The sequence below is a fragment of the Pelobates fuscus genome, chromosome 7 (assembly GCF_036172605.1).
Source record: "Pelobates fuscus isolate aPelFus1 chromosome 7, aPelFus1.pri, whole genome shotgun sequence".
In the NCBI taxonomy this organism is placed as follows: Eukaryota; Metazoa; Chordata; class Amphibia; order Anura; family Pelobatidae; genus Pelobates; species Pelobates fuscus.
The window spans coordinates 51,525,883-51,542,355 of NC_086323.1; the positions used below are offsets into that span (position 1 = coordinate 51,525,883).

At 36.7% G+C, this 16,473-nt stretch overlaps 1 protein-coding gene across 2 annotated transcripts in view; it reads left to right on the top strand.

Moving 5' to 3' along the window:
* The window catches only part of BRINP2 (BMP/retinoic acid inducible neural specific 2), a 242,837-nt gene that overhangs the window by 182,909 nt on the left and 43,455 nt on the right, over positions 1 to 16,473 (top strand). For both annotated transcript variants that reach the window (XM_063428248.1, XM_063428247.1), the window contains exons 6-7: positions 6,054 to 6,159; positions 9,187 to 9,423. In XM_063428248.1, coding sequence (XP_063284318.1) covers positions 6,054 to 6,159; positions 9,187 to 9,423 — 343 coding nt within the window. The remainder of the gene's footprint in view (positions 1 to 6,053; positions 6,160 to 9,186; positions 9,424 to 16,473) is intronic.

A 16,473-nucleotide genomic window follows, 5' to 3' on the forward strand; every position in this document is an offset into this window, starting at 1 on the left:
TCTTAGAGTTGTCAAAATGTAATTCTGTTTGTCAGTTTCATTCTCTTACCGTGCCGCTATGTTTTATTAATACGTGGTAATAACAGATTTCATTTTCCAAGGATTGACCAGGTCGAGATTTTTCCCTGGAGGTACCTCAGAGTCTGGACACCAGCTGCTGCATAACTATCTATCTTTGTGTATGAGAAAGAAATGATGTAGTTCTGTGAATGTACACTGAAATTGTGTGGCTCGGTGTCTCACTCTATTATTCATATTCAATCATCAAACTCTAACATAAAGAAAGCAGCTCCATATAGACCTTAAATAGAATGAATCATAATAGTACAAATCAATATTCTATGGTATATGACACCATATCATAGCAAATTTGTTTCATGGGGGGGGGGGGGGGGGGATTCAAAAAGAAAAAGAAACAAATTCAAAAGCCACAAACTATCTCCCCATTAACATTTGGGAATTAACACCGGATAAATGAATTAATAATTATTCTGTCCACATTACCCCAGGCATCTTCCTTAGTATATAACTTGGCTAATCAGGAGAATCTCATTCTGGTCCATGGAATCTGAACTTTTGGACATACTTAAAACTGTACTGCAATAGTTAAAGTGTATAGGGAGATTTTTAGATGAACTACAACTCCCAGAAATCTGTTCTAGACTTCCTGAGATCATGTTCACCTGTGTTATTGGACAGCCCAAGCTAGGAGGGGTGCAGAAAGGGAGCTGTGTGTATGTCAGCAGGGTAACCAGAAAGTGGGGAAAAAGGGGGAGTTGAGGGGATAACATTCAGAATACTGTAAAACATGTATCTTTTAAAAAAAATGGACATACATAATTATAGCAAGTTATTTATTGCAAATTTTATACAATACATAGAACTTGCGTTAGTGCCTGGAGCGCCCCATTCATTAATCCTGTCAGGATGTTAATAGAGTAACACCTATGAATCAATGAATATGGTCACCAAGCTAATCGTGAATACACAGTACACATGCATTTCTGAATCGGGAACGTCCAGAAATACATTAGTGCAATCTCAACAGCTGGATAAAGCCTCCAGGAGCCCCTTTCCATGGTCACAGCATTGAAACTTAGGGTCCCATATTCTACATAGGGAACGTGATAACTTTGTAAGGAACCTTTTCAAAATAGTTTTACATTTCCACAAATCATTAAAGCTTAAATAAAAAATAAAAAAAAGATGTTATCTTGCATGTAAAATTTTGCCTTGACTATTCCTTTAAACACTATATCGTAGCAGAAATGTCTTGCATGGTTTTAAACATCTCTAAAATATTCATTTTAACCAAACCGAGCAAACAAAGTGATCCTTACTAGGATTAAATGGCTGTGCAACCTAACAAACTGCAAATGTAAATAGAAGCCATTATGTTTTAACCCAGCAGGACGTACAAAATGGATCTTCAGCTTAAAGAAAAGCCGAATATAGTAACCTTTATATTGTTTAACGTAATGACACCTTGTAATGCAGAGCTGGGAGTAGATGATCCCTCCAGCTGTGGCTGAAATCAGCTCCCATCAGCCCTTGCCCTGCCTGCCGCATTAGTAAATACCATCATGTGAATAAGGTATTGAAGCATAATAACGTGTTATGGGACATGGGAGCATGCTAATTGGCTGGGTCACCAATTCCTTGTCTGAACTGAGCTCACTACAGATGCGGTAAAGCCAAGAGCACTGCAGCAAACACAGAAACTTCAAAAACAAGTTATCTTTTTTATATATTTATATATTTATTTGCATAATTTTTAATGCATTAAATGTATAATACTTTGGAAAATAGGGGTCACATCCAGCCTGGAGTGTTTCTTTCAGCCAGGAAATATTATTCTCTAAAACTATCTGTTGCCTTAGCTGACAAGACTTGGTTAGTGACTGAATCTGACAAATGAAATATAGGGCAGTGACAATGATGAACCCGAGGCAAAAAGCATGGCTTGCTGATGTGATTGTGACACTTTAAATAAATAAACGTAAGAGGCAATGTAGTTAATAAAACTTGAATCACATAGCGTACTGTGCAACGCATTATAAATATAACATAATTTTCTTAAAGGGGACCGGTCATATCCCTGGAATATACATAAATATTAGCTAAATCGTTAATGTACATTTGAAGCAGAACATTACATATGGTTTTTAACATTTTATTCAATATATATATATATATATATATATATATATATATATATATATATAAACAAAATCCGGAGCCAGGTACTCCTCCTTGTCGGAAAACTCTCAAATATAAATAAGCCTAGGTGCAATCCCGCGTTATATATATGAAAAAGCAATAAAGGGAGCACACTAGGTCTTGATTGTAGTGCAAAAATATTTACTGCATTCCCAATGAATACATAGCTGTGTTTTAAGCAAAAAAAATCAACGTTTCGACCCTGCTGGGTCTTTATCAAGATCATTTTTGCACTACAATCAAGACCTAGTGTGCTCCCTTTATTGCTTTTTCACATATATATATTATTATTTTTTTATAATTATTTTCTTCAATATTCAATATATATATATATATATATATATATATAAATATATTGAATACAATGTTAAAAACCATATGTAATGTTCTTCTTCAAATGTACATTAAAGATTTAGCTAATTAAATCATAAGCCAGTTCAGACAAGCCAAAGCATGGGCAAACATTGCAAATTAAGAGGAGAAAAATAAACATTGGTTAATTTTTTTACTCTGTGTTTACTGTCAGGTTCAATAGACAATGGGTATTACAATGATTGTCGGGGAGCTAAAATGGAATCAGCCAGTTTTTGGAAGTGGTTTTGCATTTATAATAATTCTCACAACCCCCAAATACATATTTGTTAAGTATAGGGATAAGTCAACATAGTATTAAGAATCTCAGGAAGTGACTGATCCCCTTTAACAAGGTTAATTAGGTGGAATGAAGTCCAGTTATTTTTACTCAACATATTAATAGAGTTTAATTATCCTGTTACAAAACTTTGTGTTTCGGTGAGTTCACAATGAAACGCCATTGGCACCTTTTTCTTAGGCAGGTGTTCAGCTTGTGGTGTGAAAAACATTATGATTTTTTTCTGACTTAATTGTGTTGAAAACAAAAAAAATAAGTTTATTTATGTTAAAATAAAACTAGCTTTCTATGAAATGCAAAACCTTAAATGGTTCCAAAGCAGTTAAAGAACATAAGGATGATACTTGAAAAGGTGATAATTTTAGAAAATAAGTTATCTTGTTTTGTAAGAAAACCTCTGTCCTTCAAGGCAAGCTTTCACAAATCACTTTGCTGATGCTGTGACAAAGAAGGCAAAAACTCAAACAGTCCCTAAAGACGGGGAAAAAAACAACAGCTTTTCGATTTCTTCTAAGAACAACACACTGTTATTCATAACATCTAAAATAACGTTTAAAGAAAGAAAGAAATCTATTTTTGAGGCACCAATTGAATTTGATACCACAATCTTTCTAAGCAATGAATTCCAGTCTTTATTTTTCTTACTGTAAAAACCTCTCATACTGCTGGTGAAATCTCCTTTCTTTAAGTCTCAATAGATGACCTTGTTTTCATTGCGCAACTCCTGTGAATGAACTGAGCACCATAGAGTTGTTTGTATTTTTCCTATATACATTTCTATTGTTTTTTCATAATCCACAGTATCTACTTTTTATAGAGTAACAAACGCAACGTCTAGTTCTATTTGTGACTCTAAACATTGTATTCAACCATTTCTAGCTCAGAAGGACAAGGGAAAGTGAAATCTTTGGGACATGATTGCCGTGTGAGTCCAGGGGGATCTCTACTGATAATAGATAGGAGAAATTTTTGTACTTATGACATAGAAGCCAAGTAAACCTATGCTATCAGGCTAAATAAGAGATATACAGGGAGAGTACAGAGGAACTGTACTCACCCTGATTACACCCTGATCAACAAATGTTCTTACCTAAAAATTGAGAAAGATTGGGCCAGGTCTTTTTTGTTATATGCCCCTAAAAAAAACAATCAACAAAGAGTGGTCATAAAACAAATATGTAGCATACAAGCTAGTAAAATCCAGCATGGAGAGTATCCAAAACAAGGTGATATTATCTGCATTGACACATTTCAGAACTAGACAAAATTCCAGATTCATTGGGCTGTATAAAATTTAGAGGACCCATGATGTTCTCTGTTTTAGGCCTGCATGTCCATTCTATGGTGTTTTTGCAGAATGAGAATACAATTGAATTTAAAAATTAAATAAATTATATATAGTGGTGTTTATTATTTACTACAATTGGTAGAAAGCAAATGCGTAAGTCAAATAGGTAACACTGATTATCGTGCCCCAACCCCACTACCTCTTTGTTTTATTTATTTGCTTTGTTGACAGTTTAGTAAGTCACCGTTATTAAGGGGCAAGTGTCTGATTGAGTATGACTTTTTGTTATTTTATATATAGTTACATAGCTGGAAAGAGACATGTGTCCATCAAGTTCAGACTTTCTCACATCTGTTTTTGCTGTTGATCCAAAAGAAGGCAAACACCGAACTGATGCACTTCCATATTTGCAACAAACTAGGGGAAAAAAATGCTTCTTCACCCCAGAAAGACAATCAGATATCTCCTTGGATCAAGAAGCTATTACCCCACTAATTAAAAATTATATCTCTGAATAATATGTTTTTGGAAGTATTTATCCAATTGATGTTTAAACATCTTTCCTGATCAAACATGGCGTTAGCTGACAGTGGTATAAATAGATCCACCCCCACCCCATCAGGCAGTATACAGTCTGTAATCTAAAACCCTTTACTTTGCCTTAGACTAAATCTCTTTTCTTCCAGTCTAAATGCATAACCTTGTGTCCTATGTACAAATAGAATTCCAGGCAATGGCTTATATTGTCCCTGAATATATTTGAATAATGCTATCATATCCCTTGTGAGGTGCATTTTTTCCAAACTAAAGAGATGTAAATTTGTTAACCTTTTTTCATAACTAAAGTGCTCAATTTTTTCATTAATTTTGTAGCCCGCCTCTGCACTTTTTCTAGTGCTATAATATCATTCTTTAGGACAGGTGCCCAAAATTGCGCAGCATATTGAAGGCTTGATCTTCCAGTGATTTAAGAGAAAATAATTATTAAAAAAAAAAAAAATGTTTTCCCATCTTGTACTTGATATTTAATAAAACCATATACATGATGTATGTGCATGTTCTGGCCAATGTGCATTAATATATATGAAATTCAACTTGCAAGGACTACATTTTGAATATCGGGCTTTTCAAAGGCTAGTATTGAATGAAAAACTATGCATATATATAAATATACATAAGTGTATACATAAACATTATAATAAACCTCTGTAGTGTAAATTTGTTTTAGCAAAGTCTGTGTGCTAAGATGAGAACATATTCATATATATGTTTATGTTAATTAGTGGACAGAGCGGTAATGTTTGATTGAACCAGTAGGAGGCAGTGTCACAGTAGGTGGTTGTTTGATGACTCTGTAGGATAGAACTCTTAAAATGTAATAGATGAAATGTAAGAGGTTAAATACACAAAACTAATTTTCACCTTGATAACTTGTATGATCTATTGGCGTTTTTCCATTTTACGGGGACCTAAAAACAATGCCCCCACATATTTTATTACTTAGTACAATAACGTATTCTTACTTCATTTGTGATTCATTTGCTACAAGATGTGTTTGTGCTTGATAAATAAATGGCAGTTGTGTGTTTGTTTGTTTTTTGAGAATAATGTAGCGATATTTTAATATGTGTGAAACAGTTTGCAAGCGTATTAAAAGGTTTAATTGCACAATAATCTAAAAATGAATGGGAAATCAGTCGTATCCATCAATACCCACTTTTATTATGTTGGGAAAAGCATGAATAAATTGGTTTAAGGTCAAAACAATGTCACCTGCAGTCACAAGACAAGGGAAATAGAGGTTTGGATTACTTATTATGTTGGCTGTATCTGTGAGCTTAAAATAAATCAGTGTCATAATTGCCAATTCCCAATTCCATTTCTTCTATATAGGTAACGGAAACCAGAACTGGTCCTTTGGGGTGCAGCAACTATGACAATCTGGATTCCGTTAGCTCGGTACTGGTGATGGGTCCGGAGAGCAGAGTGCAGCTTCTTGGTAAGACCAAGTGATGGAGATAACATATCTTATTTACAAAACCACATCTATACATGTTTCATACTGCTAGGTCTTCAAGTAGAAAAGGGATATCTCTATCATTTATCTTTGCTAATGCTGTGCACCAGGACGAGAGAGTTCTTAATAACTAGTGACCATACTAAGGGACCTATTTACAACATCTCATTATATTTGCATAAATAAACTATGGCCATTCTCCATATTCCAAAGAAATAACCCTGAAGCTATTAAATACATATTTGGTTCCTTGCTTAATCTTAAATTTAATATACAGGGGATAGTTTTCTCAAACAGTTACAGTCCATTTCATTGTGAATATTATTGCTATGAAACGACATTTACTGTTTTACTGTCCTTGTAATTACATAATTATTAAGTATGGTTTAGATCAGTGGTTCCTAACCCAGTCCTCAAGTACCACTTATCAGTCCAGGATTTAGGGATTACCCAGATGTGACTAAGGTGTTTTTAGAAAAATTAAACAAACAAAAAAAATCAACACTTTAGACACAACAGGGTAATCCCTAAATCGTGGACCGGTAGGGGGTACTTGAGGAGTGGGTTAGGAACCACTGGTTTAGATGATACAATTGTGATAAACACATACATGCACACACACACACACACACACACACACACACACACAAACACATACTAGATAAACTGGAAAAGTGGATTTCTCTTCAAAAGGCGGACACTTGTGAGATATGATAAATACGGTTGGTATTTACAAAACAGGTTTCTGGGTCTTGCTGTAGTTTACAATGCATTACTGAGTCACATCCGTATTGAACTAGCAAAAATAAAATGAAATAAAAATAGTTTTATCAGAAACTTGTTTTACAATATATTATTCTAAACATACTTTCATAGATTCACCCTACACATTACCTTCCTGATTTAGAGCTAGATAGTTATTGTTGTAGATGTCATAGGGACTGATAACAGCAAAGTCGTCCAGGCACTCAAGGTCTTCATACATCAGCAGATTTTTGGGAAAAACATGACAGATACAGCAAAGTTTTGATCACTTCAGGGATCACTTTATCAAGATCAAGGATAGGCACTGATAAAACATGATGAGAGTTATAGTCCTACATCCGCTAGGGATCTACTTTCTGTCAATCCAAGGAGTAGAACTCTCTAAAGTTTGGTTAAAGGAACTATCTAAGCATTGTAACAACTATAGAATGTTGTAGTGGTTATGGTGTAAGCTCTGGTATATGCTCTGGCAGGGTATGTAGTCAAGTAATCTGAGAATGGTTTAACAACTCACCTGGGCTTGGCAAAGCTTCTGTTAGCTTCCCTGAGCTAAGCTCTACAGTGCAGGGATAACTCATTTTTGAGAGATAACTCATTTTTGCACACTCTCGGCCAATAAGTGTCTCCCTGCACTGCCAAGATTAGCTTCTGGCTAGATACTTATGTTTTTCTGATCCTTGTCCAACCTAGCTCTATCTATCTCTCCAATTTCATTTTTAGCCACTAAATGCCTACATGTATTTGTTAGGTCTCTCCTGTCCTTTTCAATACCCCTTTTCTGTGCCATTTAGGTATAAAATATTTTCAAAGCTGAAGATATTTTTAGCCAGGCTTCATATAGTTGTAATAGCCACATTCTTTTCTTCCCCCAAACCACTTATGATTAAATACTATTCTCTTTGCCCGCCACCGTTTTCATTAAAGCAGTTTTTTTTTTCCACTTCTTAATATTAATGATCTTAATTGAGTGCAGGACCTTTTTTCTAACCATCCTCAATTTACGCATCTCTTCATACTCTGTGATCGTGACCTTTCTGAGGTTTCACCCACCAACAAACAAAACTGCATGTGTGTAACAGTATACATAGGAAACATTCCTATTACAAATTTAATTACAAACCGCGATCGCAACAATGTTCTTAATGCAATGATTAATGTCGTACAACAAGATTAGTAGATCGGTAAATAAATCATGCAATCATTTTCATAACAGAGAATGATTACAGGTGAGTAATACGCGCTGGCAACCTCCTGTGTTGCTATATGAGCCAACCTTCTCATTCCGGAACTCCTAATGTGCCTGTACAATACCCACCCGCATCATTTGCGTTAAACACAGCACTCTGTGGTCATGGTTTATGGGAGATATTAGAACTCTTAATAATAAAATGTGATGTTTTGCAGAATCTCTAAACTTTCCCATCTTTCATTAAACTAAACGGAACAGAGTGTTTATTTTAGATACAAGGCATCGTGAATATTTAATCAACCTGTTAACACAAATAAGCTGGGTTTCTTTCTCATCTGTCATCACCCTCGTGCTTAAGGATACAATAATATAAATATAGAATCTTTGTCCTACGTTAATAATTGTGTTAATTTACAAACACACTATGCATTTTTTAGACAGTAGGTTTACTCATCATCAAGCTCACTTTGACATCGGGCTCTTTAAAGTAGATACAATAACAGTTTAGCTCCTCTGTCAGCGAGGCATTTGCAGGCTACTGAGAACCTGATATGAATGCACAATCACACCCCATTTATTGTATGCAATGCTGTTTACCAATAAAAAATACTTGGGTTTTTGTTGCATGTATTATTTATACTTAAAAGAGAACTATGAATAAATTCCCCAGGATTCTTTGTTAAGTGAGACATTGATGTTCAAGCCACTGTAATTAACTAAGGCTTCGGAGTTTCAGGCAATAAGAGACTTGCAATTCGTCCCTCTTTTGCTCTAACACGCAGACAGAAATAGGTACGATGATTTCACCTGGTGTGACGAGGTGCAGAACATAAATAATGGTTGCAATACCTACTAATTAGACTCAGACGGGAAGTACACATTTACAATATTCCAACTAGTATCACTTGAATAGAAGCAGTGCCCTGGAGATAAATACGCCTTCTCATATATATGGATTAATATACCTACATTGATAGATACGCACGCATGCAGAGCAATTCATAGCTAATGGTATTTGTTTCTAATTGGGTATATATTTTTTCATTATTTTCTAGGACTGCAGGTACTTTTGCCTCAGTACTTGCGTACAAGATTTGTGAAGGCTGCACTGGCCTATATTTCGTGTAACTCCCAAGGAGAGCTCGAATGCCAAGGAGGAGAATGCTGGTGTCGCTGCGATACTGCCTACCCACAATGCAACTGCCCCGCTGAGGACATTCTTGTGCTGGAAAAGAGTCTGGAACAGATGCAAGAACAGGCTGACAGTCAGAATAAAGAGTTTGAGGACTCAGGTGAGGTGCTTGGCCAGATCCACATGGGACCAGCTGTCCACAAAACAATATTTTATTTACAGCTCCATATCTTCTTTTAAAAAATAATCATAAACTTCTCTTAATATTTCTGAAATGTAACTAAAAGTGACATTAATGTTGCTCACTTAGTGCAGTTTCTGTTAGGAGAGTGTGCATTACGACAAAAAAAAATGCTTTCACTATATCTGTTACTTCTAAAGGGATTCAAAAATAGCACTATAGCTGTTCGTTGCTGGGCCCCGGTATCAAAAATGTCCAATCTCCTCCTAATACAATAACGAGTCTCAATCTGCGATCAACACCACAGCTAATATGCTAGACCAGGGCTATACAAGAGTCTAAAAAGGCCGCTGACGTGACACATTTTTTTGAATTTCTGGAATTATATCTTCCATTAAGTATATATCACTTTCGACAGCTCTTGGCTAGGAGGTTTTTGCAATTCTAAGATATTAACAGCCAGTAAATGTTCTGCGTTATTACTTTTTGGTATTGTAAGCTTTTGGCATTTGTAGTAGTATAAACGGCATAATAATATTTTATACTTGATGCCATTCAGTGGAAAAGAGCATCGAAAATGAAGTATCCTGTTCCAGGGACTATAGTTAGAAAGTCAGCTGGAACAGTTTAGAATCTCTGGCATAATTTATTTGTTTTCTGGCTGGGATGGTGTTTTTTTTTATCCTAGAGGCAATGTGGTATCTTGTTTTTATAAACTAGCTTAGAGTCTGATATGAAGCTAATTTTGCATTGGCTTATAGTCACTGAGTGGAGTGATAGATCACAATGTGGCTGAATATTGCACGGCATGCAGAGAGATACAGAGACAGACTGATAGAGACAGAGGGCAGATAGTTCTCTAATTTGTGTGACCCTGACATACATACAGACAGACACACACATACACATAGAGATGCATACATACAGACACACATACATACATACTGCCATTTTGCTTGATTTTTAGATTGATGTGTACATATACATCGCCAGCTGGAAACATACATGCTTAATGCACACACACATACAGAGAAACATACATACAGACACACATACAAAAACATACATACACACATATAGAGACACATACATACAGACAACATACACTAACACACATATATAGAGACACATACATATAGTTATACATAGACTAACACACACATACATACAAACACACACACGCACACATACACACACACACACAACATAGCTAAAGAAAGACTTGCGTCCATCAAGTTCAGCCTTCCTCACATATGTTTTTGCTGTTGATCCAAAAGAAGGCAAAATAAACCTAGTCTGAAGCGCTTCCAATTTTGCAACAAACTAGGAAAAAATTCCTTCTTGACCCCAAAATAGCAGTCAGATATCTCCTTGGATCAAGCATCCCTGTATGTTATGTTTTTGCAAGTATTTATCCAATTGCAGTTTAAACATCTGCATGGACTCTGATAAAACCACCTCTTCAGGCTGAGAATTCCATATCGTTATTGCTCTTACTGTAAAAAAACTTTTCTTTGCCTTAGATGAAATCGCCTTTCTGCCAGTCTAAATGTGTGACCTCATGTCCTATGTATAGCTCTGTTTATGAATAGATTTCCAAATAATGGTTTGTACTGGCCCCGAATATATTTATATAATGTTATCATATCCCCTCTGAGGTGCCGTTTTTCCAAATAAAAGAGAATTTGTAACCTTTCTTTGTAACTAAAATGCTCCATTCCTTTTATCAATTTTGTAGGTCGTCTCTGCACTTTTACTAGTGCCATGATATCCTTCTTTAGAACAGGTGCCCAAAATTGCACAGTATATTCAAGGTGTGGTCTTACTAGCGATTTATAAAGAGGCAAAATTATATTTTCATCCAGAGAATTTATGCCCCTATTTATACATGACAAAACCTTACTGGCCTTAGCAACTGCAGATTGACATTGTATGTTGCTGCCTAATTTGTTGTCTATAACAATTCCCAAATCCTTCTTGTGTGTGGTTATCCCTAATTCACTATCATTTAGGGTGTAAGTTGCTTGTGCATTCTTGACCCCGAAGTGTATAACTTTGCATTTCTCTACGTTAAATTTAATCTGCCATTTTAGTGCCCAGTCCCCCAATCTATCCAAATCCCTCTGCAGCAAAATAATATCCTGCTCATATTTTATTACTTTACAAAGTTTTCGCTATTTCAAGATCATTTATAAATATGTTAAATAGAAGCGGTCCCAAAACAAAACCCCGAGGGTCACCACTTACCACTTTTGTCCAGCCTGAAAATGTACCATTAATGACAACTCGTAGTACTCTATCCTTAAGTCAATGTTCTACCCAAGAACAAGAATAATCATCTAGACCAATTTATTTTAGTTTGAAGACTAACTGATTGTGACGTACCGTATCAAATGCCTTGGCAAGATCCAAGTAGATCACACCCACTGCAACACCCTAATATAGAGACACATACATACAGGCACACACACATACACTAACACACACACACACATATACATACATACAAACACACACACACATATAGAAACACATACATACACTAACACACACGCATGCAAAATGTTTTAGTCACCCTCCTGTTTCCTACTTTTAAGGTTCAGGAGGGTGACTTTCCCTTGGGTCCAGTGGCTCAGGCTGATGGGAGTCAGAGTTCCCACTCTGACTCCCTCCTCTCCTTCCTCCTTCTGCATGGCTCAGTGATTGCTGGGAGGAAGTGACCAGGGCAGTCACTTCCTTTCAGTGTCTGACCTCATCAAAGGGGGCCCGGTCGTGCAGTTAAAGCACCGCAGCGCTGACTGGACCCCCTGGAAATTAATTTCCATCGGGTGGCCTTAACAGCATAGGCCACCTGATGGGCCCTGAAACGCCCCCTGGAGTGACTAATTCCTCTATTGACTCCTCCTCACCCCTATTAATTATATTCCACGACCTCCACCTGACTTGTAGAACTCTCACTAATGCTGCACCTCCCTGTAGCTCCAATCTTGAATATACAAACTACCTCTTAATTTTATCAATTTTTTCTGGCATTCCAAAACTTGCTCTGTCAAATTTTCCCCCTTCTCAACTTTAACGGAACAGCCTAAGCACCATAACCACTACATTGCTCTCTAGTGGTTATTGTGCTAGTAGGGAAAACACACTCAAACCATTTTGCTTGATTTTTAGATTGCATTGTACATATATATCGCTGGCTGGAAACATGCATGCAAGCACCCACTTTTTATACCAGGCCCCAGGCATCTTTATTACTATTATTATTTATATAGCACCAACATGTTCCACACCGCTTTACAGTGGGTGGACTAACAAACATGTAATTGTAACCAGACAAGTAGGATGCACAGGAATATATGGTTTGAGGGCCCTGCTCAATGAGCTTACATACTAGAGAGAGCAGGGTAAGTGACACAAAAGGTAAGGATAGTATTAGAGAAATAATGACAATTGAAGGAGAGGAATCAGTTGGGAGCTATTAACAGTTTAATATGCATTAGTCTGATGCACTTTTGTGAAGAAGTGAGTTTTTAATTATTTTTTTGAAGGAGTGGAGACTGGGTGAGCATCTAACAGAGAAGGGAAGGATGTTCCAGAGAAACGATGCAGCCCTAGAGAAGTCTTGGGCTTTAATTATTATGTAATAATGTTGCTGATAGAAGGTATAGCATTTTGCTGACATTTGCTGCCTTAAGTAGCCTCAGGTAGATTCCTATTATAGCGCCAGTAATGCTTTAATGCAAGTTTATGTAACTACGGATGTCATTTAGATACATACTTGATATATATGGTAAAGCTGTGCCTATTTTTACTTTTATTTCAACATGACGTCTTTATTGTATAGCAGACTGTGGGTTGGCATTAGACAGGTTATCCTACTGCCTTCGTGGTCAGCCTTGGTTTACACACATGGCCTTTTCTCTTTTGTTTTGCTTGTTTTTGTATTTTTTTTTCTTCTTTTTTTTTTGTTCCTCTTTCTCTTTGTGTAAATCGGATTACTAGCCTTCTCTAAAAAAAAAAAAGCAAACAAAACAACAATTTTCCTGCACTAAAAGTATAATAGTTGCGCCTCATAACTTTGACATACCTACTGTAGAGCAATGTCTCTCAATGTGCTATTTTATACAAAAGCCATTCATATTAAAGCACTCCTGACCTCTTCAAGGCACTTCAGTTGATTGGCTGCGCAACCTGTTCCTCGAATCTTCTCTGACAAGGTTATCGTAATAGTACACCTTGTATGTTAATACAATGTGGAAGGAACATCTTACTGCACATTGCTTATATTCTGGAGAGCCTTATTTTTCTTTAAACAGTTTATGCATTTTAGATGTGCAACTCTCTAGGGATAACCCAACTCCTACAGCCCTTCGTATCGCTCACTAAAGGCCCTAGAGCATCTGACAGGTTCTGCAATGTAGCATCTGTCCCGTTAATAATCTGGATGGTGTTGCCATGGCAACAGTAGCATGCTGATGTGACTCAAATTGTATGGAATGCTGTGGAGACAGCTGACAGATACAGTTCGGGCTAAGGCCTCCCACTAATAGACGGGCTAGTGCTGTTAGGGAAGTTATGAATACAATGTTATAAGTGGCTCAAACTATCTTTTTGCATATCAACTGTCTGCCTTAAGTGATGGTGAAGGTGACCGCCACGTTTCCCAGGGATCGGTTTTTTAAACAGTCAAAGAAGGGCAATTTAAGATGACATTGCCTGGGGTTAACAAACTATCAGGGATGTGGTGTAGTTTTATTATGTGATACCATGCGGGAAATAGAGGTAGCGTAGATCTTATGGGAATAGAAGACAAATGAAACTGAAAAAAGGTAACTATTTGGAAATAGATGGTAATACATGCTTATTGGTATCATTTACATAACATTTATATATATATATACATATATATAGTGTGGTGATGTCGTTTCTGCTGCTGACGTGTATTCTGCAACTGCTTGTTAAATAATGTGCAGATCATGTTTATAAAAAGATCACTGTTTGGTTTCACTGACATAGTGCAGTAAGGGAGGCTCTAATCTCAGCATAGCTTTGTTTTATATCTGTCCCAGGCTGTCCGAGATTAGTGAGAGACACGCTTGTGGTCTGCAGCTGTCATTTTAATGTAGTCCAATAATGATAAGATGGAGTGAAGCTGAGGAGACAGAACAGCACAATTTTGTGTTTCTGTGTTTGCCAGCAAATCACTATTGACAATGCAAACAGCAGATGCTGCCCAGGAGTGTACCCCCGCCCCCCCTAAGACTGGGCAGACCAGGACAATCATGCCTGCCAATGCTGCCTTAAGAAAAAGGAGTCCAAGCCCTAACCTTAACCCTACCATCCCTGGGTTCAGGAAACATCTTAATGAAACCACTTGACCTTTGGTCTCATTGTTTATAACATGGCTTTTTGTGATGTCTCGAGAAGACTAAGAGGACGTTATTTTCCTATAATACAATATATATATATATATATATATATATATATATATATATATATATATATATATATATATAAATTTAAAGATAAAACACTTATTTATTGTAAAAAAATAAAAATAGGAGAAAAGTATAAGTGGAAGTGCAAGTGTCATAACAGTGACCTCAGTAATAAATTGATATCCATGGTTTATGAGGTTATGTGGATCAGTAGCAGGGTCCTGGTGAGGTCACTCACTTGACAGATCACGGGATGAAGCAAGTACAACCTCTAATCTCTCAAATGTTCCATTTCCTCTATCTGACAACCATTTGCTGTACATTGACATCCGCATACCCAGTACCCAAATTACACCACCCTCACTATATCAGTCTTGCAGAAACCTCCATTGTCTTGACCTGCAGCAATTCTTCACCAACCTCCAAAGTCTTCTTTCACCCATCTCAATTATCACCTGCTCTAACACTGCAACCTCCCTCTACAACTCCACTCTCTCCTCTCAACTAGACTTCATGGCACCTCCTGAACTTAAACGCACTAAGCGCCCCCAATTACAACTCTGGCACACCAAGCTGACCCGATACCTCCAGAACTGCTGAACGTTGCTGGAGAAAGTCTCACTCTGCATCTGACTTCCTCCACTGTAAATTTATGCTGTGCTACAGTCTGGCTCTTTCCTCTTCAAAAGAAAACTTCTTCAATACACTCATAACCACACTCTCCCACGAGCCAAATGACTGTTTCTTTTTTTTCGTATTTAAGTTTTTTATTTTTTAGTTTTCAGTAAGTGTAACATAACCAAGTGTAACATTACACAATTACATAGTTTACATAGTTTCTCATTTGTTAACATAACAGTTGTAAAAAACAGAACAAAGTTTATCTGAAGTAGTAGTACCAGTTATTATACCTATTATATCAAGTGCTAATTAACATAGTGTTGACAATACAAAATGCGAATGATTACAGTAATTAACATTGACTTTGTGTGAAGTCTAGTTCAACAAGCATTACATTTCAAATTATATTTCAAATTGGCAGAGTCAATATAGTACAAAAAAGGAGAATAGGTACCAGCGCTTGTATATGTGACAAATATTAACAAAGTGTATATACAATGGAGATATGAAGATCAGCTGCTAAACACTAGATAAAGTAACTTCCCATATGATACAGTGAAAATGATGAAAAAAATATAGATAGTGTAGCGCTTATTATACTAAAATAAGTAAGCACTACACTATCTATATTTTTGGCAGAGTCAATAGTACAAGTGGTTATTGGTAGATTATACTTCTAACTAGTCTATTCATGGATAAGTGTGGCGTGCTAATCTCCCTAAGTTGGGCCTTTTGTTATGTTTGATGTGTCTAATTAGGTCTCATTGTGCAGGTCCGCTGGCGTTTGGCTTCTGGGGGGGGGGGAGGGGGGCGCTGTGTACTTAAGGTGCGTTTGAGTGTATTGTACATTGAAGGGGGTGGGGGGGGGGGGGCAGAGGATGTACCAAAATTTTGTTTAGGCAATGGGTTTAGGTGCCAGGTAGTTTATCCAGGGCTCCCAAATCTTAGAGAAGGTCTGGTAGTTCTTTGT